At 42.8% G+C, this 27,858-nt stretch overlaps 1 protein-coding gene across 3 annotated transcripts in view; it reads left to right on the top strand.

Annotated features, from left to right (window-relative positions):
- The first annotated feature begins 418 nt into the window (after positions 1-418).
- The window catches only part of coq8b (coenzyme Q8B), a 43,166-nt gene continuing 15,726 nt past the window's right edge, over positions 419-27,858 (top strand). For 2 of the 3 annotated variants that reach the window (XM_060943246.1, XM_060943248.1), the window contains exons 1-11: positions 419-499; positions 3,973-4,169; positions 9,333-9,650; positions 10,786-10,852; positions 16,007-16,078; positions 16,674-16,793; positions 17,043-17,128; positions 19,819-19,959; positions 22,146-22,227; positions 22,321-22,414; positions 27,313-27,454. In XM_060943246.1, the coding sequence (XP_060799229.1) occupies positions 3,975-4,169; positions 9,333-9,650; positions 10,786-10,852; positions 16,007-16,078; positions 16,674-16,793; positions 17,043-17,128; positions 19,819-19,959; positions 22,146-22,227; positions 22,321-22,414; positions 27,313-27,454 (1,317 nt within the window). In that variant the 5' untranslated portion in view covers positions 419-499; positions 3,973-3,974. The remainder of the gene's footprint in view (positions 500-3,972; positions 4,170-9,332; positions 9,651-10,785; positions 10,853-16,006; positions 16,079-16,673; positions 16,794-17,042; positions 17,129-19,818; positions 19,960-22,145; positions 22,228-22,320; positions 22,415-27,312; positions 27,455-27,858) is intronic. The other variant, XM_060943247.1, reaches the window with a different exon arrangement.

The raw sequence follows: 27,858 nt of genomic DNA, 5'->3' as shown, positions 1-27,858 counted from the left end.
ATGGATGTGTGATGCTTCAATGGAAACCTTGATTATGAGTGTGATTGAAAATTAATCTTCTGAATCCAGCACAGACAGCTGTTTCCTGTCTGCACATCTGGAGTGCTTTAAAATGATTTAAAATGTGAAATATTTTTTCATAAAATGCTCTGCAAATCATGTTATCTCAATTCCAGCGGCTTCGAAGCCGAAAGAGTCGACTCTTTTTGATGATCTGATTCAGTGAAAAGATCCGGAATGCCCAGTACGTGACGGTTGTTATTTTCACTTAAGCCCGCCTCTTCTTGGAGATGCATATTTGATTGGCCGACTTGGTCTGGTATCTGATAATATCATTGGCCAGTAATTGTTGGTTATTGTCGTCACACTGGTGAGTGAGAATTTGATTGGCTGAGCAGCACGTCGGTTTTAAAGAACCACTTCCGGGTTGGGTAGCGGTGATCAGGCTGTGGCGTGTCTGGGGCTTTAGAAGGCTGTTACATTATATTTATAAACAGCGGTAAGTAATTTTTTTTTGTTTTTTTTTTTAAATGAACGTTGTTAGTTTTTAAGTAAACCTGTAGTCATCTTTTGTCAGGCCAGTGGGTGGATTAATGCACAGAGAGTTGTTTGTTAAATGTTGTTAAAAACTAAAGAAGAAGAAGAAGATTGTCAAATGTGTCTGATTCACTGTTTACCAGTTTTCAGTTCTTATTAATGCACCATAATTCACTCTTAGCGAGGACACACACACACACACCATGGGTTGTTAATTAATCCAGTCAAGAAAGCAGGGGGAACATGGAACTGTGCAGGAGCAGAGCTGGAACCCTGTGATCTAACCCATGAAGGTCCACATGGACCCCTGGCACTCACACCCACATGTGCTTCTTCCCAAACTGGTCCCACAAAGTTGGGAACACAGTTGGAAAATGTGTGTGTACATACTGTACAGTTACGATTTCACTGCATCTGCCAGGCCAGAGACGAGTGATGACTAGTTATAGACTGTTTTTCCTCATTTTTAATTTTATGACACATCAAAATAAAATGTCTGGGCTTGATTGCAAGTGTTGAATGTGTATTTGTTCGCTGTTCATAGGAATGGAATTCTTCAATTTCCCAAAGGTCAAAGAGCTGTCAATACAAGTCAAAGAGGCCAACATTAGGCTGGGGGGGAAACAACCTCCAGATCTATCAGAGAGAGAGAGCAGAGACTTCCAAAGTGGCCAAATCAACAGTTTTGTACGTCTTTAAAGGAACAGTCCACCGTACTTCTATAATGAAATATGCTCTTATCTGAATTGAGACGAGCTGCTCCGTACCTCTCCGAGCTTTGCGCGACCTCCCAGTCAGTCAGACGCGCTGTCACTCCTGTTAGCAATGTAGCTAGGCTCAGCATGGCCAATGGTATTTTTTGGGGCTGTAGTTAGATGCAACCAAACTCTTCCGCGTTTTTCCTGTTTACATAGGTTTATATGACCAGTGATATGAAACAAGTTCAGTTACACAAATTGAAACGTAGCGATTTTCTATGCTATGGAAAGTCCACACTATAATGACAGGCGTACTAACACCTTCTGCGCGCTTCGGCAGCGCATTGATACGGAGCCCAGATATCAATGCGCTGTCGAAGCGTGCAGAAGGTGTTACTAGACCCTGAAGCCGTTTGTTTTCAGGATAATGGCTGGCTGATGAAATTATTGGCTGGCTAGCTGACTCAGCCAAAACCTTAATGGCTGCTGCAGCCACCAAAATGTTTATGGCTACAAATGGCTGATACTGGACGTCACTGTGTGGCATATATCCGGGCGAACGGATCAAACAAATGGTGGGAATAAAAAGCAAATTACCACAGGTCCCCTGGTCTCTTACTTCATTGTAAATATAAATCTAGCAAGATTGTAGTTCAGTGCTAATAATAAGCTAATCTGGATTGTTCGAGGAAGGCATCTAGCTATCTACTCTCACTAGCAATGACCAGTGAAGGACTGGCAGCTATCTTACTATGATGAAAGTAGAGTGGTGGAGTACTTTTTTTTTTATCAATCTCGAAGTATGTGAAACAAACAAACAAAAAAAAACCTTTCCACTTTCCCTCAGCAGTGGCAAAGAATGCAGCCATCTCGTCGATATCGGAGTCGATTGATGCTCTGGGTGGGTTCCCGGGTTCCCCAGTGTATCGTGGTAACGGTGTGAGGGGCGGGAAGCCAGACAGGTAGTCACAACGGAAAGCTTGTGGTGGCTCTCTGTGCTGTGATATCAGTTCTAAATCTCTACAGTGTATGCCTATACGTCTCTATTGTGTTACTACTAGTGTGTACAGTTGATCATGTTTGTGTCACTTTTCTTGTAGCTCATGATGTGGATAAACCCATTATTTGATGTACACAATTCTTAGTGGCTCAGCCAAATTTTATTAGATAGCGGCTCAAATTGGCTTACAAAATTATTGGCTGGCGGCGGCTCAAATTCTAAATGGCGGTTTTAGCGGCGCCTGACGGCGGCTTCGGGGTCTAGGTGTTAGTATGCCTGTCATTATAGTGCGGACTTTCCATAGCATAGAAAATCACTACGTTTCAATTTGTGTAACTGAACTTGTTTCATATCACTGGTCATATAAACCTATGTAAACAGGAAAAACGCGGAAGAGTTTGGTCGCATCTAACTACAGCCCCAAAAAATACCATTGGCCATGCTGAGCCTAGCTACATTGCTAACAGGAGTGACAGCACGTCTGACTGCGTCTGACTGACTGGGAGGTCGCGCAAAGCTCGGAGAGGTACAGAGCAGCTCGTCTCAATTCAGATAAGAGCATATTTCATTATGGAAGTAGGGTGGACTGTTCCTTTAAAGTGCATATTCTGGACCAGTTTCGTTTGAAAGAATGTCCTTTTACACACTCATCCAGAAGGGTAATTTTGCACAAGGCCATCTGTCTACAGCAGAAAAAAATAAAATAACAAAACGCGTCTGGCAAAATCCCAAGGGAGTCTGGAGCCAGATTCGTGACGTCACCTGCGGAAGCGCCAGCAGGCTGCGCGAGCTTTGCACGGTTTCAGTGCACAGCCTGTGTAGACCAAGCGCTCCCATTTCTCTCTCATTGTCCGGTCTTTTGGGAAACGCTGAGTACTAATCCCATCATGATTGGTGTTGCTACACCCTCCTACGATACATCTGTTAACCATTTTAATAATTACGCGATAACGGTGAAGAAATTTGCAGAAAACCACCAGGTCGTTTTCTCATAAACAAACCAGCGCTGACGAAAAAAAATTGCAGAGAATGCAAAATGTTCCAGATATTTGACCAAAGTTTAATGTAAAATAGGAGAATTACATTAATCTTGCTTCTGAATTTACCCGTGATATGCACTTTAAAAAGACAGAATTCACTGGCGAGCTGAGCAACAGCAAACAGCCTGGAAGACCACGGAAGAACTCAAGTGGATGATTTCTAGAATTCTTTCCTTGGTGAAGGGAAAACTCCTTTCCAACAACTATCCAAGTCAAGAACACTCTCAAGGTGGAAGGCCGATCACTATCCAAGTCTACAATCAAGAGACGCCTTCATGAATGTAAATACAGAGTGTTTATCTCAAGATGCAAGCCACTGGGTTGATCACTCAAGAACAGAAAGACCAGATTAGACTTTGTTAGAAAGTCTGCTCAGTTCTGGAACAAGATGGTCTGTTCTGTCCAGACAAAGATTAATTCGTCCCAGAATGATAGGGAGAGAAGGGTATGGAGAATATTGTTTGTGTTGGGATTTTTTTTTTTTTTTTGTGCAGATATATGAGGAACTTTTGGAAATGTCCATTCCTTTTTGCTCAGAGCCTTTGTAAGCTAAAAATCTTTCTGTTCATGGCTTTGGTGTCACACAGCCGTGGATAAAGTTGTCCTTGCTTTGTTGTCATTCCATACTTGCAGTCAAAGACATCGTCCTTCTCAATAATACAGAGTTGACTGTTTTCCCATTGTCCCCCCCCAACAGTAATGCTGTCAGACGTGCTCCAGGTCGTCCGGGGTGCTGGGAAGGTCGGTGCCGCCTTCGCCACCACTCAAGGAGAACAGCTGCGGTTGATGGCCTGCAACTCGACACTGGGAGCAGGAATCAAAGCTGCCCAAGATGCAGTTGGGGTCTGGACAGGCACCATGATGAAACAAGATAAGGTACATGGTGATCTCACGGTATGTTTTTGTCAATTCGTGAAATACTCGTACGTCATGATCAGTTTTCTGTTGCAGTCTTGGTGTAAGAGTAGCCTCTGTTGAAATCATTACTCCAGTTACTTTACATCTCTGCTCTTATTTATTATCCCCCGCCCAAACTTCTATAGAAACGGGTTCTGTCTGTCCGTCTGTCTTTCCGGTTGCTTTCTTGTTTCCAGGCCATATCTTTAAAATTACTGAAGATATCTTTATGAAACTTTGTGTACATATCAAGCAACATGCGAACTGGTGCCTTTTGGATTTTTGAGAAAAAAAGTGTTTTTCAAATTTTTACATAAAATAGATTTTGACTTATTTTCTCAGAGCAGTGTTTGCTTCCAGAGTATATATCCAAAACTATTCATGATACGGATTTGAAACTTGGTATACATGTGAACAAGGTGATGCAGATGTGCCTTTTCATACGAAGAAATTTTAATTTTTCTTCAGACGTACACTACCGTTCAAAAGTTTGGGGTCACTTTGAAATGTCCTTATTTTTGAAAGAAAAGCACTGTTCTTTTCAATGAAGATCACTTTAAACTAATCAGAAATCCACATTGCTAATGTGGTAAATGACTATTCTAGCTGCAAATGTCTGGTTTTTGGTGCAATATCTCCATAGGTGTATAGAGGCCCATTTCCAGCAACTCTCACTCCAGTGTTCTAATGGTACAATGTGTTTGCTCATTGCCTCAGAAGGCTAATGGATGATTAGAAAACCCTTGTACAATCATGTTAGCACAGCTGAAAACAGTTGAGCTCTTTAGAGAAGCTATAAAACTGACCTTCCTTTGAGCAGATTGAGTTTCTGGAGCATCACATTTGTGGGGTCGATTAAATGCTCAAAATGGCCAGAAAAATGTCTCGACTATATTTTCTATTCATTTTACAACTTATGGTGGGAAATAAAAGTGTGACTTTTCATGGAAAACACTAAATTGTCTGGGTGACCCCCAACTTTTGAACAGTTGTGTAAACCAGTATCCCCCCCCCCCCCCACACACACACACACACACACACACTTTCGGAATGGGGGTATAATAAAAATAGGAAATACAGCAAGTATACACACCAAAAATGGGTTATTGGTGACTCCAGGTGCTGCCATGTTCTGTCCAAACTGAGCTACAGCAGCTTTTCCTTGACCAAACGCAGCAAAACCTCCACCTACACACACACACACACACACAGTTTCAACACTACTACCACTACCAAGTTAGCAAAGCATGTTAGATCAGATCCCTCGTCACTACCATTCGGTTGCTGAGTGTAGGGCTGCTGCTGAGGGAAGCCCTGCCCAGGGAAGGCTTGCTGGAAGTTTCCACTGAAGCTTGTGGGGAGGTTGTAGGCAGCCGCATTACTAAAACCAGCTGGCATGCTCATAGAGCCGGGACCAAACGAGGCTGTGACAGCAGAGGAGAGGAGATCACATCACATCACAACACACACACACACACACACACACACACACACACACACACACACACACACACACACTCACTCTCTCTCCTGGAGACGTACACTACAGCTGATCAATTGACGATACAAGACCAAGTCTTTTTTTTTTTAAATATCACACTGGATGTGATATATCTGTGAAGATACTCAGTCGTCCAGGTACATAGTAATCTGTGGTTGGTAGAAGAGAGCAACTGGACTTGCTTGAAAAGTCTTGAAGACGTTTCGCCTCTCGTCCGAAAGGCATCATCAGTTCTGTCCGTCTCTGTTCAGTGATGGTCGTTCCAGGCTGACAAAATTGAACGATCCTCTCTGGCTAAGATGTCTGCCAGTTTTCTGGAAGTCCTCTCATACTCCCGCACTAGTCGAAGGGAACTCATCCCAACGACCATCACTGAACAGAGACGGACAGAACTGATGATGCCTTTCGGACGAGAGGCGAAACGTCTTCAAGACTTTTCAAGCAAGTCCAGTTGCTCTCTTCTACCAACCACAGATTACTATGTACCTGGACGACTGAGTATCTTCACAGATATGTTTCTACACACTTTGGGATGAGTTCCCTTCGACTAGTGCGGGAGTATGAGAGGACTTCCAGAAAACTGGCAGACATCTTAGCCAGAGAGGATCGTTCAATTTTGTCAGCCTGGAACGACCATCACTGAACAGAGACGGACAGAACTGATGATGCCTTTCGGACGAGAGGCGAAACGTCTTCAAGACTTTTCAAGCAAGTCCAGTTGCTCTCTTCTACCAACCACAGATTACTGAATGTGATACAGAACATGGGAATTTATTTATTCATTTATTAACGGACTTGACTACATTCAGTTCGGCTGAATCCCAAATGACTTCCTGTTCATTACTTACACACACTACCCATGATATAACCATGTGTGGGGAATTTTTTTTTCTTTTAAAAAAAGGGTGCTCACCTTTTACAGTCTAATAGTTAAAGTGCATATTCTGGACCAATTTTTTTTTTTTTTAATATGAAAAGTATGTCCCTTTACACACTCATCCAGAAGGGTAATTTTGCACAAGGCCATCTGAATAACAAAACACGTCTGGAAAATTCGTGACGTCACCTGCGGAAGCGCCATCAGGCTGCGCGAGCCCGCACGGTTTCAGTGCACAGCCTGTATAGACCAAGTTTAGCAGCCAGCGATTTTGCATTGAAATATGGAATTGTCGTCTGAGCGCAATGCCACTTCACCTTTGGATGAAGAATATAATGAGAATCGGGGCTTCATCTGTTTGGATTTGATGATTCAAGTAGTGAAGACGACAGAGACGACACCGGGATGTAAATACTATGGCTGTTTTCTCATAAACAAACCAGCGCTGGCGTAGGATTCAGAGGGAGGCGTCCCGCACGCGACGTCATGAAAATCAATGTTTGCCGGGAAATCCAAATGCCAAGTTTTTTCAGAGGCGGACCAATTCGCCTCAAATGGCTTGATTTCAACTGAATTTTTCTGCTATTGCGCAAGGGGGAAAACAATTGCGCAAAATGTGACGGATATTTGACCCAAGTTTAATATAAAATTGGAGAAATACATTGATCTCGCTCCTGAATTTACCCGTGATATGCACTTTAATGTTTTAACTTTGCAGTCCAGTCCTAATAACTGGATGCACGACACACACACCAAACAGCTCACTCATTTTTACTAAGGCCTGACTGATAAGTTTTTGTTGGCACCCATACAGATACCATGTGTGACATTTGATAACTGATGGCGTTGGCCGAGACCCACCCTGAAGAAACCCCAAAAGACCATCATCATTCAAACAGGAATCCGCACACAACGGAATTACTTTAATTCGGCCTCCAGACAGAACTATTCATCTGGAAACGGGCACATTCATTTGTGATGCGTTTTCAAGGTCGAGCCTGCTTAATTAAAAATGTTTCATCCATCTTCACTCAAACATAGCATTTACGCAATGTTCATATCACACACACTTTTAACAGTTCCTTGATAAATAAATCAGTTTAAAATAAAAATACTCCTGCATATACGTCATTAATTTAAGCTGAACATTTCTAAATAGCTGGACGCTCTCTGGTGGACGACGCACATTACAGTTACGGGACCCATCCTCGGTTTAGCGGTTTCTTTTTTAATTCTCAATTATTGGCCGTTACTAACGACAACACCGATTTACCAGCAATTAATTCATATCGGCACACGATTTTATCAGTCGGGCCCTTGTTTTCCTCCCCATTTCCATGTTCCGCTGCATCAGCACACCAGAGGCTGGTTCTCCAGACAGGTTAATCCCAGTCCTACACACCAGTAGAGTGATTAACGTGGGAAAGGCTCGTCTCGAGTCTGTGGAAAAGCAGCCCACACGCCTGTCTGATTACAGCTCAGTGGATATTCTGTAGTACGAAGGAGTCTGTTTTCGCTAGGCTAGATCAGACTAGACGCTAGGCTAGATTTTTGATATTTATTTTTTAACTGTTGATTTAGATTTTCAAAAACAAGGGGGAAAAAAAAGAAAAATCAAAACATCTGTTGGCTGCATGTGGAAAATCCCCACAAAAATGTAAATGCAAGGCGATCTGAGAAAACCCATCAGAGGTCACGGTGACCAATTTCTGAAAATGCATGAATGAATTTGACCAAAATTGAGTTTTTTTTTTTGTTTGTTTGTTTGTTTGTTTTTTCTAAATTTAGGCTGCTGTCTAAACTTCGTCATTGGCTTTCTGTTTATGAAGCTTATGCCTGGAGAGCTAGTTTAACCCAAAAAGGGGAGAAAAAAAAGTGATAAATGTAAATCAGTCTGCCTAAAACCTCATGAGTTTGTTTATTTATGTATTTATTTTTACAATTTCACCAAGTTTTTGGAGTTACACGATTTGAAAAAACTGGACACAACTGTGCGATCAGTTCCCAGCCAGCCATGACACTCCTGAGCGCCACATCAACAGAGCACAGCGTTTACACACTGTACAGGAGTCAGCAGGGAAAGACTTCAACAAGAGCGCTGTGAGAGTCTCACAGGTTAAGCTGGGCATACACTGTGCGATATTTTTTTTTCTCAATCGCGGTATTCAGCTGCTGCTCACACTGTACGAGTGAATCGCAGGGGTAAACAGCACGCAGCTTACGATTCCTGTTCTCACGCTATACGAGCCGATGCTCGGATGCGATGCGCAGGATTTCAAACAAGTTTGATTTTCATCCGATCGATCGGGAGGAGGTCGTGAGGTGTTAATCGCTTGTCGTTACCCCATGTATACTACACGATCCGAGACGCACGATTGAGCCAAAACTCGGCCCGATCTCCAAAATAGTCGCATGAGTGAAAATCGGGCCAAAAATCGCACAGTGTCTGCCCAGCTTTAGTCTTAGGGGTAGGTTCTGTTTCTGGAGCAGAACTTGAAAACTATGAGTGGTTTGGTCTTGAAAGTTATGTGTTGATTAAGTAATGTATATGTGCTTTTTGATACTAAGAAATGTGAGAAATTTTAATTTTTAGTTCACCTGGACCAAAGGTCCGCTGGGTTTATTATGCCATTGGCTGCTGAGGTCAGTGTAAAGAGGTAGGGTTGGTTTCCTGCAGCAGAACTTGAAAAATGTGACAAATAATATCTTGAAACTTGGTATATGGGGGTGGGGTGGGGATATAGATGACCCTGTCTTCTTGTTTTGCTTGTATTTCTTCCAGACCCCCAAATCTGAGGTGTTCCCAGACATTGAAGGATGGGACCAGATGGAGGACCATGAGGTAGCCAGATGGGCCATGGGCTCAGAGCTCGCGTCAGATATCTCTAGCAAGGATGGCGTTTACAATCCAACAGGAACATCCAAAGGAACTCCAGCGGAGTCTGGCTGGCCTGGACAAAGCGCTCGGTTCTTGCATGTTACAGCGCCTCGTAATCACGCGAGGTTTGTTCATGACTCTGTCATGGCCAGGCTCAGTCCAGAGGATATCAAAAAAGCCCGGGAGCTCAAACAGAGTACACCTCGGCCTGTTCGCCAGAAGGTGAGGAAAGATATATATATATATATATATATATATATATATATATATATATATATATATATACAGTATATCGTCCAGATACACGTTTATATCTTTGTTTCATATTTGACAATTAAATACAGCCTGGATGTCACTTTTCCTCTGACCCATGGTGATTGATTTGTGGATAGTTTTGCTTTGGAAAAATGAACGGTCCATGAAGAGCACGTGACGTAACTGACTGTGGAATTCAACAGGGTTTAATCATTTACTGCTGAAACTCCTGGTAAAGTTCAGAACGAGCAAATGTGCACTCTAACGATGAAGATGTTATGAATGGTTAAGGTGGTGTTTACGTTAGACCGTATCAGCGGATCATCAGATTAACGTTTTTAAAACGATTCGCGTGCACACAGCAACGCCAATACACGGATACGCTCGGCTCCGCAGGCATCCTGCGCTCCAAATCACTCCGCCCTGAACAGCGAGTGCCCTCTGGAGGGTGCGCACTCCGGCCCTGTGCAGCTCACAGAGCGCGCGAGTGAAGCGCACGAGCAGTGATTCGGGACAAATAGCAGGAAGTGAAAGTCCGCGCTGTTTTTCAGCAGTTACGTCACATGACCAACGTGGCATGACCAACGCCAGCGAATCAGGAAGGTGGATGTCAGTGACGTTGTCCAATGACGACGTCAGCTAGAGCTCAGCACAGCGTTTCCTCGTTCCTCAATGTTTACACAGCACCGGATCAGATACGAACTGGGTTGAATACGTGGGCCCTGGCAGATTCAAACTGTTCCGCCTGTGGAGTCGTTTCCCGGCGTTTTAATGTGCACGGACAGTGCATCCGTGACGAAAACGAGACGGATACGGTCTAATGTAAACACCACCTAAGTCTGAGAGATCCTTTTTCTCTCGACACGTCATTCGAAACGTAACCTCTGTAATCCGACAGAAAATGCGACTTTGTTTTATTCAGTTCTCAGACTGTTAAGAGGGATTAGAACCTTTTATTTTTTCCCTCTTTGTAAAGAAAGAAGGTCCTCTTCACGGTGCAAGATGTACATTAATGTAATAATGCGGTCTGGTGATTAGAGAGCATATGAGTTGTTGTTATTATTAGGATGTAATCACACGTGAAAATCTGATTTCCTTTCAGCTCAGTGAGCGCGCCAGAGAAAGGAAGGTTCCTGTCACACGAATCAGTCGACTTGCAAATTTTGGGGGTGAGTCGAGCTAAATCAGAATTTGAGAGATGCTGGTCTTGAGTTGAAACGAAGGTGAAATAAAATCCTGCGATTTTATACGTGTAAAAGCTTTCGAATGATTTGCCGTCATCGTAAATGTACGAGCGAGCCCATGAGGCAAGTCCCATGTTTTGCTTGCTGGAAGCCTAATCGGCTAAAAACTGATAGCTAATGTAAAGCAGGAGTTAAGTATATTAATACAGACAAAAGGAAATGAATACGTTGGACACATGATCATGTCATCAAGTCCCTGGTGAACGTTTCAGAGTCGCACTCAATGCTAGTATTTGATGATAACTAGAGCGGCGGCTACAATTATCGACAGTCCATAATTATCAACACCGTTTCAGGTTTACCAGGAAACAATTTTACAAAGCTGAGTTTCAGTTCCAACAGTTATTATTGGTTAATTAATCAACCGGAAGCCCCGCCTCGGCCTTTGATCTTGTCGTCTGATGACACAGCTCGTTACCGGAGATGGAATTTTTTCAGCACGATCAGCAATTTTTCGGAAAACCCGGACGTTCTCATCGCAGGTGAGCATGGTGGAAAGATCATGGACATGTTTTTACTGATCAAATTCACCGATATTTCATGATCTCCTCGTCGAAACCTACTTTGTTTCTGACTCTTTCATTTGACAGTCGCCATTTTGTATCTAAACGCGCGTTTGAGAAGTCACGTGAGGTGTTGGCGAAAGTGATTATCGACACCCTGTGGAATTAAGTGACGTTTACAACTGTTATATATCGATCTTTGTGTAACATTGTTGAAGTAGATGAAGGACTTAAAAAAATAAAAGTGCTGGGATTTATCATAACTTTTTTCTGATTCATAACAGAATGGAATGGTTATAGAGTATTTGGAATCCGATTGCAGTAAATGGAATTTGACCAGAATTAAATTCCTCGCATATTTAAAAAAAAAAAAAAATTACACGCTTGAAATATTCAGATTTTTCAATTCCATTTGGATTTTTTTATGCCTCCGCCACCGTAAGGTGCAGGAGGCATTATGTTTTTGGGTTGTCCGTCCGTCCGTCCCGAAACCTTGTGAACGCGATATCTCAAAGGCTAATGAAAGGAATTTCACCAAACTTTCACCATTTGTGCGGTTTGGGACAAACATGAACTGATTAGATTTTGAGATCAAAAGGTGTAAGGTCAAAGTCACTGTGAGGTCAAATGTCTGTTCGAAAACCTTGTGAACGCGATATCTCCAAGGCAGATGAAAGGAATTTCACCAAACTTTCACCATTTGTGCGGTTTGGGACAAACATGAACTGATTAGATTTTGAGATCAAAAGGTCTAAGGTCAAGGTCATTGTGAGGTCAAATGTCTGTCCGAAAACCTTGTGACCACAATATCTCCAAGGCTACTACAAGTAATTTCACCAGGTCAAGATTACTGTGAGGTCAAATGTCCATCCCCAAATCACAACTTAAAAGGATGGTTCGGGATTTTTGACATGAATCTGTATGGCATCCCCATCAATAGTGTCGTGCAAACACACTGACTTACCCCTGACAGCATCCTGTGAGTCCAGTTCTTGTCCAGTTTTGGTCCAGACGAAAGTAGTCCGGCAAGTTTGTTGGGGTCACGAAAGTAAAACGTTTTTCGTCTCAAAACAGTACGTGTTCAAAAGAGTGATATATTTGCATCACAAAACCGTTGCCAAATAAAAAGTCAGACCTCGAAATCGCTTGGCACTATTTTCTCTCCCTTCTTATCACTGCGCGCTGCCGCCAGGTGACAGCCACGGCTGTTTCATTCATTGTTTTAGTGATGGGAATTTCGGCTCTTTTTCGGGAGCCGGCTCTTTTGGCTCTTCTTACTATAAGGAGCCGGCTCTTTCGGCTCCCAAACGGCTCCTGAGATTTTATTTTTGATTTAATTGCTGCAATTAACTAGTTAATTAATTACATTATTATTTATTTTTTATCAATAGGATGTTTTCCATTTTATTTTTTAGTTTTTGTAGCCATTGTAAAGCTTTGTAAAGTATAGCAGTGTAACAATGTTCTAGCTATAGAAATAAAACTTACCAATTAATAAATTATTTTCTCACAAACATAATGCAAAACTGTGTTATATTACCAATATAAAATACACAGAAGACATCAACTGTTTATCCTTTATGGCTTTATTTCACACTCGACCTTGAACAAAACGCCACAAAATAAATTATGAAGTATAAATCAGGCCTAAGAAACTATGAAGCAAAGTTGGAAATTATTTTAACAAACACAGAACAATGTGCAACAAAATATGTGGCACCTTGAGCGCATGGAAAAAGAGAAAAAAGTGCCGCACTCTGCTCCACCAGTAATGAGAAGCCGCTGGAACAGCAAATATGCTCCTGTTATAATGACTGCTGTCCCGTTGTATACCGCAGATTAATCTGGCCATGCCAAGGCGGTTGCCGACTGAACCTGTCGATTTATGAGCGACAATTTATATCATGAGCTTTAGGAATTCACGGCAACAAAACAATGATCATGGTTGTCAAATAGACAATCATCCTTCAGCTGAGCTGAACTCTCTCTCTCTCTCTGAGGCACCTAAGGACAAAAAACTAATTCAGTTCCCCAACTCGGCTCCCACCGAAGAGCCGGCTCCCGTCGTTCACTTCAAAGAGCCGGCTCTTTGAACCGGATCATTCGCGACCGACACATCACTACATTGTTTACTGCTAGCAAAGTTAGCGACAACATGTCTGACTACGACGGTGAAATGTGTGCGGAGATTCAGCCACATCTTTGTTGCTACAGCCTGGATAGTCGCAAGTGCGCACCATTTTCACAAATATATTATTGTATAGGTTATAGAAGGTGATAAATTTGTCGCTGTTCTTGCTCTCAAATTAGCTTGTTAGCGCCGCTGATCTGAACTCCTGATCACTGCCAAACAATGGGAAAGGTGTTGATTCCTGCGCAGATGTCAACATGACAGCGCACAGTGATACCGAGGGAGAGAAAATAGTGCCAAGCGATTTCGAGGTCTGACTTTTTATTTGGCAACGCTTTTGTGATGCAAATATATCACTCTTTTGAACACGTACTGTTTTGAGACGAAAATCGTTTTACTTTCGTGACCCCAACAAACTTGCCGGACTACTTTCGTCTGGACCAAAACTGGACAAGAACTGGACTCACAGGGGTAAGTCAGTGTGTTTGCACGACACTATTGATGGGGATGCCATACAGATTCATGTCAAAAATCCCGAACTATCCCTTTAATAAGGCGTGTAGTCTACCAGGCGGAGGCATCCCCATCGACCCCGCTGGCGTCGAGTTCTATCTAGTTTTTTTTTTTTGCGCAGTTTGTTGTAAATATCGACCACATATTACAATATCTCATCTCATTATCTCTAGCCGCTTTATCCTGTTCTACAGGGTCGCAGGCAAGCTGGAGCCTATCCCAGCTGACTACGGGCGAAAGGCGGGGTACACCCTGGACAAGTCGCCAGGTCATCACAGGGCTGACACATAGACACAGACAACCATTCACACTCACATTCACACCTACGGTCAATTTAGAGTCACCAGTTAACCTAACCTGCATGTCTTTGGACTGTGGGGGAAACCGGAGCACCCGGAGGAAACCCACGCGGACACGGGGAGAACATGCAAACTCCACACAGAAAGGCCCTCGCCAGCCACGGGGCTCGAACCCGGACCTTCTTGCTGTGAGGCGACAGCGTTAACCACTACACCACCGTGCCGCCTATTACAATATCAGTAGACATTTTATATTTTGGTTCGAGGAATGAGATGCGACCTTTGACCTGGATTTTCATGTGGTTACAATATCAATTCCCTGTTTATTTATTCGTAAACTATAAAACTAGAAATTAATACAAACAACAACAAATTATGAGCAAAATGTGATCGACGAAAATCCTTAGAAAGTGGAACAAAGAGATTTTCTGACGCAGGTTAAACATTATCAGTTCATTTGTTTACCAACATTAGAATTACTTCCTCATTTACGTAAACACCGACATTTGATATATTTATATAAAAGATATTTTGGACTAAATAGAAGTCTGTGTAAAACAAATTTTAAGTAAAAACTGTTTTAACTTAATACCACATACCGATTATTATCTCATTCTTTAAAATAATCATCTGGATGTCTAACTGTGGACAAAGGTGTTGATAATTGTGGAACGGTGTCGCATGATCTAATACGAACAGTATAGTAATCGGGAATCAACTTTTTTTTCTTCTTTTCCCCCCCAGTGGAAGTTTGAGTAATTATTCATGCACAATTTATATATTGAAAGTCTTTTCGACTTTTGCAACGGCCAAAAGATCGTTAAGTTGTCAATAATTGTAGCCGCCGCTCTAGTGTCTTTATTTTCCCTTTGTCCGTTTCATCACAAGTGTGTGAGCGAGTAGTAAGGACAAAATTCGGACCTACTCCACTGCACTCTCACCCGTCCTCTGAATATCCTCTTACCTGTCCATACTTCACTGCATACATGGGTATACGTTAAGATTTTTAAAAAAAAATTCTGCAACAGAAGAAATGTTTAAACACTTCCTGATGAATTTCTACAACCAGCTTCACTTCAGACAGCCATCATCTTCCTATTTCCCCCAGACGTTATCTTCTTCGTCTTCATCAGAGGCTCCAGGTGATTTCTAGGAAAGCGTAGTGTGGTACAGGTGCAGTAGATCATCCAGGTATCGAAAAATGCCTACTGAGTATTTTGAAATCCTGTGTACTACTAATACACAAGTATGTGTATTAGGACGCAGCCTTTATTTCCATCCCGTGTATTAAAATCAAAGATTGCTTCTCATCTGTGCACACTGACCAATACACTGAGTAAAAGCTGTTCTCCTGCCAGTCTGACGGCTCCTCGGTCAGTGTCTGTAGTGCAGCAGGCTTTGGGATTCAGAAGTGCGAGCTATAGCTAAAGCATCGAGGTGTGGCGCAGCACTGTGAGAGGGATTACATTTAATGCAGTACGTACCAATGTGGAACTCAATCAGGAGTTTTGTTTTTTTTTTCCCTTAAAAATCCAAGAGCCCAGGTGTGTAATGTACCTGTCCTGATTTTATTGGATTGTAAAGTAGCTGCTTGTCACCAGATAGTGACTGTACTCCTCCTCGACTCTTGTAGGTTTAGCTGTCGGTCTCGGAATCGGTGCCATCGCTGAGGTCGCAAAGCAGTCTTTGGGAGGCAAAAAAGCAGGTAGGCCTGAAACCTTTGTTATATGTAATACTAGCAGGTTACCCCAGTTTTGCAAAATTCTGCGTTGCCCCCAGACCTCCATGTCAAATTTGGTGAAAATCTGTCGAGAAATGGTGATGTTAACCCCAGACACACAAAAATCCAAACATCCACCACCCAGGGCCCAAATATGGAATTTTTGAGTTCTGCCAAATTGTGGCTATCTCCTGTACCTATGTGCCAAGTTTAGTGAAGGTGTTGATAAATGTAACGTGAAGGGCATTGAGGGAGGGGGTGAGTGGATGTTGTGCCCCCCAGGGAGCTCCCTGGGGCCCGTACGTGAATTTTGCTTATATCTGCAAAATTCCGGGTCATCCCCGGACCGACTTGCCAAATTTGGTGAAAATCCGTCGAGAAATGCCGACGTTAGCTCAAAACAAACAAACTTTGCTGCTTATTATTATATAGATGTTCTTGAATGTTTTTTTTTTTGACTGATCGTGTTTGCTGTTTGGTATTGTGGCCTCCAGATGTTTTGTATTTTTTCTTTTTTTTTCTCCTTTTTTCTTCTGTTGCCATGTGTTTTTATGATTTTTGGATCGGATGTGTGTGTCAGATACCGGAGCGGTGTTGGATTCTCCACTCCTGTCCGAGGCCAACGCTGAGAGGATCGTGAACACGTTGTGTAAGGTTCGAGGGGCAGCACTGAAGATTGGACAGATGCTGAGCATTCAGGGTAGGGCAGTCAAACATTTTCTGTCTTACTTGCATGCTCTTTCTTCACCGCATCATGACTCCTTGAAACTGATGCTCTATTGATCTTGACTTATTCTCAGTGTGATCACGTCAGTATTTGGTTCTGCTGTGATCTCAGCATGAGCAGGAGGTCAAATTGTCAGTCGCTGCTACGATAAACACCGTTTTGATCATTTATAATTAGTGGTGTTCCTCTCTTCCCCCCCCCCCCCCCCCATGTTGTTTTTAGATAACAGCTTCATTAATCCACAGCTACAGAAGATATTTGAGCGGGTCCGACAAAGTGCAGACTTTATGCCATCTTGGCAAACAAATGTAAGTTCCTTCCCTTCAACTGACTTTACGCTACTGTTTTTTGCAGACAAAAACATTTTTTGATGTGACTCGAGACCAGTGGTTTTAGAGCACAGAATGTGACGTACTCTGAGATGGATACGAGGCCAACACTGTGGAATATAATGATCCAAACTGCACAAAACTTAATACAATCACGACAACATTCTTTGAACCCACGCTAAATTTTGTGCAATTTATCCAATGGGGCCATGACAACCGACATGTCGTCTGTATTTCAAGAACCGCTTGAGTGAACAATCTAAAATTTGGTGGACTGATACTCTGCCCCATTTGCTTACGTTTCCGAACGTGCCAATTGGCTGGCTCGCCAAAATGGCCACTAAACGGCCAATCAAAATTTCAGCAGTCAATATTGACCATTGTGAATGCGCAATGTTCATGAAACTTTTTACAGACTCGCTCCTCATGTCCCAAAGAAACTATGTACCAAATATAAACATTACCCACAAGGGGGTGCTATAACAGCCACCTTTTTGACATTTTGGCTCGTGTCTCAGCAACCACATGGATGAGAACAGCTTCTTCTTTCCTCTGATTACTCAGTTTCCCAGCAATGATAACGGACCTCGATTTCCACCAACAGAATTCACTGCCTGTTCGATTTCATGAAAGGGGCGGGGAAACGAACACGTCTGAGACAGTTGATCTGATAGTCGTGGAATATGGTGTGCCTCATTTCCTGACCATGCCGATTCAAAAGAATTTTGCTTGGTCCAACAGTTTTTCAAAGTTTTGAGCCAATGAAACTTTAAGGCGTGGCTCCGATTGACTCTATGGCCAATATCTTGTGATGTAAAAGTTCAAATTTCATGAAACTTGACACACAATCACCATCACATTCCTTTGAAGCACATTACATTTTGTGACTAAATTAAGACGTCTTAATTCCAGTCCTTGGAGCACCTTGTCCTGGACATCTCTTTACCTTTGATATACTGTGCTTTGCAAAAGTATTCATCCCCCCCTGGTGTTTTGTCCTGTTTTGTCGCATTACAAGCTGGAATTAAAATGGATTTTTGGAGAGGTGGCACCTTTTGATTTACGCAACATGCCTACCACTTTAAAGCTGAAAATTGTTGTTTTATTGTGACCATAAACAATAAGATGAAAAAACAGAAATTTGGAGTGTGCATAGGTATTTGCCCCCTTTCGTATGAAACCCCTAAATAAGAGCTGGTCCAACCAATTCACTTCATAAGTCACATAATTAGTTGATTAAGATCCACTTGTGTGCAATCAAAGTGTCACATGATCTGTCACATGATGTCTGTATAAATCAACCTGTTCTGGAAGGACCCTGACTCTGCAACACTACTAAGCAAGCAACATGAAAACCAAGGAGCCTCCAAACAGGTCAGAGACAAAGTTGTGGAGAAGTATAGATCAGGGTTGGGTTCTAAAAAATATCCCTAACTTTGAATATCTCACGGAGCTCCATTAAATCCATTATAGCAAAATGGAAAGAATATAGCACCACTACAAACCTGACGAGAGAAGGCCCCGCCCACCAAAACTCACAGACCGGGCAAGGAGGGCATTAATCAGAGATGCAACAAAGAAACCAAAGATAACACTGAAGGAGCTGCAGAGATCCACAGCAGAGATGGGAGTATCTGTCCATAGGACCATTTTAAGCCATACACTCCACAGAGTGGGGCTTTATGGAAGAGTGGCCAGAAAAAAATCATTGCTGAACAAAACACGTTTGGAGTTTGCCCAACAGCATGTGGCAGACTCCCCCAAACACATAGAAGAAGATTCTCTGGTCAAATGAGACTAAAATTGATCTTTATTGGGCATCGTGGGAAATGCCATGTGTGGTACAAACCCAACACCCGGAGAACACCATTCCTACAGTGAAGCATGGTGGTGGCAGCATCATGCTGTGGGGATTTTTTTTCATCTGCAGGGACAGGAAAGCTGGTCAGGACTGAAGGAAAGATGGATGGCACTAAATGCAGGGCAATTCTGGAGGAAAACCTGTTTGAGTCAGCCAGAGGTTTGAGACTGGGATGAAGGTTCACATTCCAGCAGGACAATGACCCTAAACAGACTGCTAAAGCTACAATGGAGTGGTTTAAAGGGAAACATTTTAAATGTCTTGGAATGGCCTAATCAAAGCCCAGACCTCAATCCAATTGAGAATCTGTGGCATAACTTGAAGATTGCTGCACACCAACGCAACCCAACTCCAGATTTCTGTTTTTTCATTTTGTTTGTGTCACAAAAAAAAAAAAAGTGTGCACCTTTCAAAGTGGTAGGCATGTAGTGTAAATCAAATGGTGCTAACCCTCAAAAAAATCCATTTTAATTCCAGTTTGTAATGCAACAAAACAGGACAAACACCAAGGGGGATGAATACTTTTGCAAGGTACTGTACCTGTCCCAACTCATTCGGGGCGTCCTCATGAGGGAAAAACTCATTATTGCAGAACATGTGATGCGTCACAGATTTGTGAAGTAAAAGCTGAAGGTGAATGGATGGTGCATGTTCAGCACCAGGTTATAGACTGCGGACAACACGTGATGCGTCCCCGTGTTTCAACAATAAGAATTTAGAATTTTTAGGATATTGGGATATTTCTTAGTTATGTTTCTCTTCTTGGTGTTGCAGTGACTGTGTGTTTTGTGTCATGCTGTATTTGTAGAAAGTTCTGGAGGAGGACTTGGGCCCTGGCTGGAAGGACATGCTCTTGTCATTTCAGGACAAACCCTTTGCAGCTGCCTCGATTGGTCAGGTGCATCTTGGAGTCCTGCCTGATGGAAGAGAAGTGGCGATGAAAATACAGGTACAGAGCGGGCGGGAATTTGAAACAAGTTTTCATCCAGCTTCGTGAAAATGGCAAAAGCTCATGTTGGAATACGACTGAATTCAGACGCTGTCAAAATTCATCCCTTTCATTAGCTCATCCGGCTGTAGGCCAGGCCAGATGAGCCCATGTGATCACAAGTCGTCGTCCATCCATAATTTACAAAAATCGCTACTTCTCCTGCAGGATTGATCGGATTACACTCAAACTCGCGTACAATGTTCCCCAGATGGGTGTGCATTAAAAATTGTCGAGACGGTGGCGCCACCTGTCATATATTTATGACTAAGGGCGAATGAAATTTTTGTGTGACTCATCACATTCAACGCTACTCTTCGAGACGTTTTCACTGAAACTCACCCAGAAGACTCTAAAGACACCTTCAACTCAACAAGACTTGTTCACCAGGTGGTGCCACCTACCATGGATGCAGTGACAGAGGATGAGGTCACTGCAATTTCACAAAAAATGCTACTTCTACAGGAGTAATCAGATTTTGATCAAACTCGTATGGAATGTTCCTCAGGTTGGTTTGTATAAAAGTTGTCAAGGCAGTGGCGCCACCTGTCCTATTTAATATTTCATGGGCGTTTTGAAAATTTTTGGGTGACTCGTGACACTTCGTAAACTGCAAGGATGTTTTCTCTGAAACTCACCCAGAAGACTCTAAAGACGCATTCCAACAAGAGTTGTTCACCAGGTGGTGCCACCTACCATGGATGCGGCTATGAAAAAGGCTTTGGATGAAATGACCTGTATTCGTACTCGATGGTCGGTAGAAGCGTACGGAAGCCGAGAGAGGCCCTTCATATAATCCTTTTTTTAATTCACCTTGTTATCCCGAGATAACGACATAATTAATTCAAGATCTCGAGAAAACAACACAACTAATTCGAGATCTCGAGAAAACAACACAACTAATTCGAGATCTCGAGAAAACAAAACCGTTATTTCATGATCTCGAGTAAACAGCTGAGAAATGGTTCATTCAGGTGCGCCAAGAGACTTGTGATATGCTGACTTTGGGGCTATTTCTCATTCTGTATAGACGCAACTTTGGTCATTAGAATGTCTGGAATAATCGATCACCTAATAAGGCAATATTTTGATCAGGGGTTGACACAGGGAGAGACTGCATTAAGTCTTTTAATAAGGGATAATTTCAAAATTAGTCCGCGGCACCTCCGCAGAAGACTGGCCCGGCTTCGTCTCTACCGACGGAGATACAGTGAGCCAGCTGAGATCATGAAATGATTTTGTTTTCTCGAGATCTCGAATTAGTTGCGTTGTTTTCTCGAGATCCTGAATTAATTATGTCGTTATCTCGGAATAATGGTTTTGTTTTCTCGAGATCTCGAATTAGTTGTGGTGTTTTCTCGAGATTCTGAATTAATTATGTCGTTATCTCGGGATAACAAGGTGAATAAAAAAAGATATGAAGGGCCTCTCGCGGCTTCCGTAGAAGCGTCTTCAGAAAAACCTGACTTTTTTTTTTTTAAAATAATATGGGTCAAAACCACACATCCATCTTCTCTTTGTATCGACTCTTCACTCGAGCGTTCAAATCGTGGTAACAGTGAGAAAATTCAGCAGTGTTTACAGACACGCTTTCAGCGGCTGCCGTCCGAGTCGCTTTGTAGATCCACCTTCATGGCGGACGCTCATGACGGAGCACATTTTGATCACGTGGTTGCAAGTCATCTATATGAATGTTGTGTTTCGGTTAACCAGTTGTCCCTTTAAAAATGGCTTCTCACATGAATCTTTGAGCCTTTAATAAGGACCATACTTTTAAACGGATTGTTGTTTTGGAAGCGAATACATCCCTCAGTGTTGGAAATGAATTTCTCTAAACTGAGAAGAGAGACGGATAAACTCCGACAGAAAATGTTCTTGTTGTTGAACGCGGTTATCACTTTTTGTTTGGTGTGATGTTGTAGATGTGCTGAGGTTATTCCTCATCTCACGATTTACAATACCAACGTTTTATGTACGCTCCTGCATGCGAACGTTTGTGTGTCGGATTCTAAAGATTTTGCCGACTTTAATAAATAACGGAGTTCTGAAAGATTACTCGAAAATGTAAAGCGGTAGATCAGAACATGAGGAGGAATAATTACTATTAACTCTGGCTAACCTGCGTACTCGGGCTGTCCCCTTTGCAGTATCCAGGAGTAGCTGAGAGCATCAGAAGTGACGTGAACAACCTGATGTCTGTGTTGAAGATGAGCGTTCCTCTTCCTGAGGGTGAGACGGGAGCACACCTTTTTCCCATCAAACATGACGACACACACTTGAGCGAAGGATTGTCGTGTAAGTGATTTTGTTGTTTTGTGCCAGGTTTGTTTGCAGACAGCAGCCTCGAGGTCCTTCACAGGGAGCTCGCCTGGGAGTGCGACTACAAACGAGAGGCCAAGTGTGCCAAACGCTTCAAGTAAGCTCGGTGACTGAGAAGGAGCTTGTAATGTGAACACCAGCAGGCTGAGCACTGAAAGTGTTGAAATAAAGGTTTAATAAGAGTCTAGTGTATTCATAATCTCAGTATAAATTGTTCTAGTCGTGTTTTGTAGTTCTGCAAATTTGGTTTCACAAAATGGCTTCCGTTCTGCTTATTCAGAAGCTTGATGGCAAAAAAAAAAAAAAAGCACTCGATCCAACCCACTTTTCTAATAACGCATGCAGAGTGAACTCGTGAAATCAGAACGCGTGCCAGGACTTAAAGTGCATATTCTGGACCAATTTCTTTTTTTTTTTTTTTTTTAAATGAAAGTATGTTCCTTTACACACTCATCCAGAAGGGTAATTTTGCACAAGGCCAGCTGTCTACAGCAGAAAAAAATAAAATAACAAAACGCATCTGGAAAAATCCCAAGGGAGTCTGGAGCCAGATTCGTGACTGTAGCAGTTCGTATGGGTGGAGCACAGAAAGACGGCAGGCCAGGATTAAGTTCCACAAAGAAACTTTTTTTATTTTACTTAATTTAGCTTTTCAGCTTTTACTCACTCACTCACACTATCACACACACTACACATACACATGCGTTGTGGTTGGGAGCGAGCTTCCTTCCTCTGCTCCCTCCTTATATAGGGTGCGGTCACTGGGGAAGACACACAAACACAGATTAACCAACATCAGGTGCAGTGATTCTGCCACTTACCTTCCCTGACTCCGCCCTCTGGTCACATACTGACGCTTGACCACGCCCCTGCTATCACAGTGACGTTACCTGCGGAAGCGCCAGCAGGCTGCGCGAGCTTTGCACGGTTTCAGTGCACAGCCTGTGTAGACCAAGCGCTCCCATTTCTCTCTCATTGTCCGGTCTTTTGGAAAACGATGAGCACTAATCCCATCAAGATTGGTGTTGCTACACCCTCCTACGATACATCTGTTAACCATTTTAATAGTTACGCGATAACGTTGAAGAAATTTGCAGAAAACCACCAGGTCGTTTTCTCATAATCAAACCAGCGCTGACGTAGGATTCAGAGGGAGGCGTCCCGCACGCGATGTCATGAAAATCAACGTTTCCCGGGAAATCCAAACGCCAATTTTTTTCAAAGGCGGACCAATTCGCCTCAAATGGCTTGATTTCAACTGGATTTTTCTGGTATTGCGCAAGGGGAAAAAATTGCACAAAATGCAGAATGTTACAGATAGTTGACCAAAGTTAAAGTCCTTCCCGCGCCATGTGGCGCATCGGTCGGCGCCAATCTCCGTTTCCATAGCCCTCGGCCTCTCGCCTATTACATAGCTAGGGTTAGAGTGGGGGGCGGGTCCTCTGGTAACCATGAGAGTTTAACTCCCCACTCGCATCTGTATTGCAGCGTGCCTTGCCAGATGGCAGTAGGTACCATTTTTATGATGGTCTTTGGTATGACCCGACCGTGAGTAGAACTCACGATCTCCTGATCGAGAGGCGGACACGCTACCACTAGGCCACTAGCCGGTAAAGTTTAATATAAAATAGGAGAATTACATTGATCTTGTTCCTGAATTTACCCATGATATGCACTTTAAACTGTTTTATGACCTTTTAATCCACCATTTTAAGTTGTTGAATTTCTAAAATGTTGCCGGTAGGTTTGTTAATTCGATGCGTAACAAAAACATCTCCATCGTGTGAAGGAGAAGCTGACCGAGCACTCATCGGCTACCCTGAGAGCTGAACTTTAATTTAATTCAGGATTTTTATCCTTGAGACAAACAATGCCTCGGATTTAGAAAGCGTCTCATCTGATGTCCTCCAGAGTGTGTGTGTGTGGGGGGGGAGCCTGTTCGAGACTGATAATTAATTTCGACATTTTTATTAATCTCAGCCTTGAATGGCATTGTGTAGTTTTTGAGCATGTTCACAGCATGGTGTCTATTGTGTTTACGTTAACGATCAGATGGTCCTGGACGTAATGCATCTCACTAGATCTGATCTCACGCAAGAAAAGCCTGAGGTCAAAGGTCAGAATCGTTTGTAACTCAGGCGTGTATCTGTTTTAGGCAAAAACTAGGCTATGACTCGAACCCATTAATTGCTGTGTGCTTTACTGTGTCTCCACAACAAAGAGAACACCGAATTTGAGCTTTTATCAGCTGCCAGTCGAGAAGAAGAGAAGAAAGAAATGGATGAGTTTAATCCGCAACGCAAACCTTTGAACTGAATTGAAATGGACAAGTGTTTGTAGTTTACATTTCTCTGGTGGGAAAAAGACGGACTTAAACTCTGCGACCCAGTACAGGGCTCGAAATTCATACATTTTTTTTCACCAGCCAGCCGGACTAGTTACCTTCCAAAGTAACTAGCCAAACAGAAAATCAACTCGCCAAAATTTGTTCATGTATGAATTTTACTTCTGTCAAAAATAACACAAAAGAGAGTAGTTACTAGTTATTAGTTCATGACTAATGTGCATTTATTTCAAGACCCGAGTATTTTGATACTGTTTTTTTTGCACACTTTACAAACTGGCATTTTCTGTTCCACGTCCTCCTCGCGATATCCAAAAAAATGCCAGATGACTGACCCCTTACTAGTTCTTTTAGGAACCAATTCGTCCGCTTCCATTTTTAATTTGTTGCTGAAATTGACAGAGCTTACACGGGAGCCTGTGCAGCACCAGCGATTGCATGAACTGAGTCAGCGCTGGAAACCAAAACTAGAAAATCTTCCCGTAAGTTCCTTTCAGCACTGAGATGTCGCTCGGGATTGGTTGGCGAGTGCGTGACGTTTTTTTTTTTTTTTTTTTTTTTTTTTTTTAACCCTTAGGCAGCCTCTCGCGTTACTGCCTGAGGGACAGGGAGAAAACCACCGGGAAAGGTTTTAAACAAACACGAAACAAACGCAAGTTGGCAGATGACCATAAAATACTTGATAGTTACGATATAATAATTTTATGTATCTCGCACAGAATTTTCAGAGATATATCGAGTATATTCGATATATCGCACAGCCCTAGTATGAATCTTCGCTTCATATATATTTTTTTATTTTCAACTAGCCAGCCGGGCTGCCTAGTGACAGGAATTACCCGCCAAATGACAAATTAAGTCGCCTCGGGCGACTGGACCACCGCAAATTTCGAGCCCTGCAGTAATATTTCCACGGTCTACGGAACGGCCTTCGGTTATAGAAGATTATAACAATCGACACCGTTCATCGTCTGAAACGAGCAACGTTCCAAAGCCTGTAAAACACAGAAGCATTCTTCGGCCTTTGCCTCTCAACGTGCTGAAGCACTCGGCAGCCGAATGAGCCTGTCGGACGGATAAAACTCCCAAACCACCAAGGGTTCTCTTTCGGGTGTGTATAATGTTCAGTGTACCTCACTAGCGGCATTTATTGAAGAAAATGCATTTATACTGAACATGACATGGCAGATCAACGGGTTTCCAAGGATGTATTTTTGTTTTTGTAACGTTTCCTGATATAAAGTTTTATTTAACTAATCACTCGTGTATAAATGTTTTGATGCTGTTCATCTGGGCCCGGGATCACGAAGCAATCTTAGACTTCAGGCAATCCCCCTCCCCCCCCATAATAGTTTCTCTTACTGCATCTGTAACTTTCATTGCGCTGGATCAAGATTAAGTCCAAGGCGAAGATTTCATGAGAACAAAGTTTCTTAGAAAACGGTAAGGAATAACTGAAGTTTACAAGAAACAAATTTAGACTTCAGTCTAAAGGGGTGTTCACATGGCATCGGTGCTGCACCGATGTATTTTGTTGCGATATATCTTACACCGGTGTAAATTTTGTGGAGCGGTCACACGTCACAAACCTGCTTACTAGAGAGAAGCGTGTTGGCACCGGTGCAGCCCCACTTGCGTTCACACGGCAGTTTTTGCGACCGTGCTATACAATGGTAATAATGCGGAAATGAAATATGCGCATGCGTGAAAATGTACTTCCTTTTCCCGGTTGTCATGACATCACCAAATGCTGGGAAAACAACGTGGATGAAGACACCAGTGTTGCTAGATACTGCTGACGTTTTCCAGCCCAAAATATGTTCAAATCCGCCAAAATGCACTTAAAACCGCCCAATCTGGCAACACTGGAAGACACGCAGTTCTATTGTTGTTGATATTCGCCATTTTGGAAGCGCAAAATACCAGGATGCAAATTATGCAATGCCCGTATGTAATCAACTCTCCTCACGCGTAGCGAGTCTACCCCTGTAGCGTTCAGACGTCCCATTTTATATCGGTGCTGCCCCGCAAACTAGCATTTACTCCGGAGTAAATTTCTTAAACCACCTCCCGAGCAGGGTTAGATTTGCACTGGTTTAAGCAGCTTTCAGGGGCTACACCGGGATAACTTTGTACCGTGTGAACGCTCTACTGGGGCAGCCCCGGAGCTACACCGGAGTAAAAGTTGCCGTGTGAACACCCCTCAAGATTGCTTCGTGATCCAATATACGTCCTCAGAAATAAGACATTCTGAGATTTGATGTTGTACAGTGTGGTAGACTCGGTCTAGACTCTGACCTTCTCACCAAGCTTGATTTTGGATTTTCCTGCTGTAAACCCTCAACATGTTCTCCACCTCTTTAAATCACCAATTTCATCGTCCTCCACGACAGAGCACGGCAAAATCACTCCTCTCGCATCACATCGCTCTCACGTAAAATTAATCCGACATCCGTCATATCGCTCAACTACTGACCCCCGGCTATCCCCCGTAATGCATTGCAGTAAACAAGTGATGACATAGTTATGATTGGAGGCTATTCAGCCCTTAATAAATCTGACCCAGGTTTCTCGAGCTGATTGAAGAACTCCAGCTTCTCTCCTGATCCAGTCTTCAGTCGACTGAAACCTTTTTGTTTCGATTCCTGCAGGACGCTGATGGAAGGAGACCCGATATTCAAAGTCCCTGAGGTGATCGACGAGCTCACCACCAGCCGTGTGCTCACCATGGAGCTCATCAACGGAGTCCCGCTGGACAGCTGTGTGGATTTGGATCAGGAGACCAGGAATAAGGCGAGTCCATGTGGGAGTAGGAAAAAAGAGGAGCTTTGATGTGAAATCCCAGTTTAGCATTGAATGAAGCTTACAGCATGTTAGGTATTCACCATAGCATAGACAGGACAATGTGAAAGTCTGAGGAAGCCTGCATTTTTATCCCCCCGCTGGCTGAAAGGCCCGAAGGGGGATTATGTCGTGGCGATGTCCGTCCCGGGAAGGGTGCTCATTTCTGAAATCACTTCCTCTTACAATTTTTGGAAGAATTTTACAAAACTTGGCAGGATTCTTTGTCGTTAATACGCATATTCCAATTTTGTTAAATTAGGTCACATTTTACCAGACTTGTAACCCTTGATTCACAAAATTATACTTCGCAAGTGTTTTTTTTTTTTTTCCTTCTGAAATCAACTCCTCTCTCA

Source organism: Neoarius graeffei, chromosome 16 (assembly GCF_027579695.1).
Source record: "Neoarius graeffei isolate fNeoGra1 chromosome 16, fNeoGra1.pri, whole genome shotgun sequence".
Taxonomy (NCBI): domain Eukaryota; kingdom Metazoa; phylum Chordata; class Actinopteri; order Siluriformes; family Ariidae; genus Neoarius; species Neoarius graeffei.
Note: the sequence above shows the minus strand (reverse complement) of the source record. Positions and strands in the feature narration are given on the sequence as shown.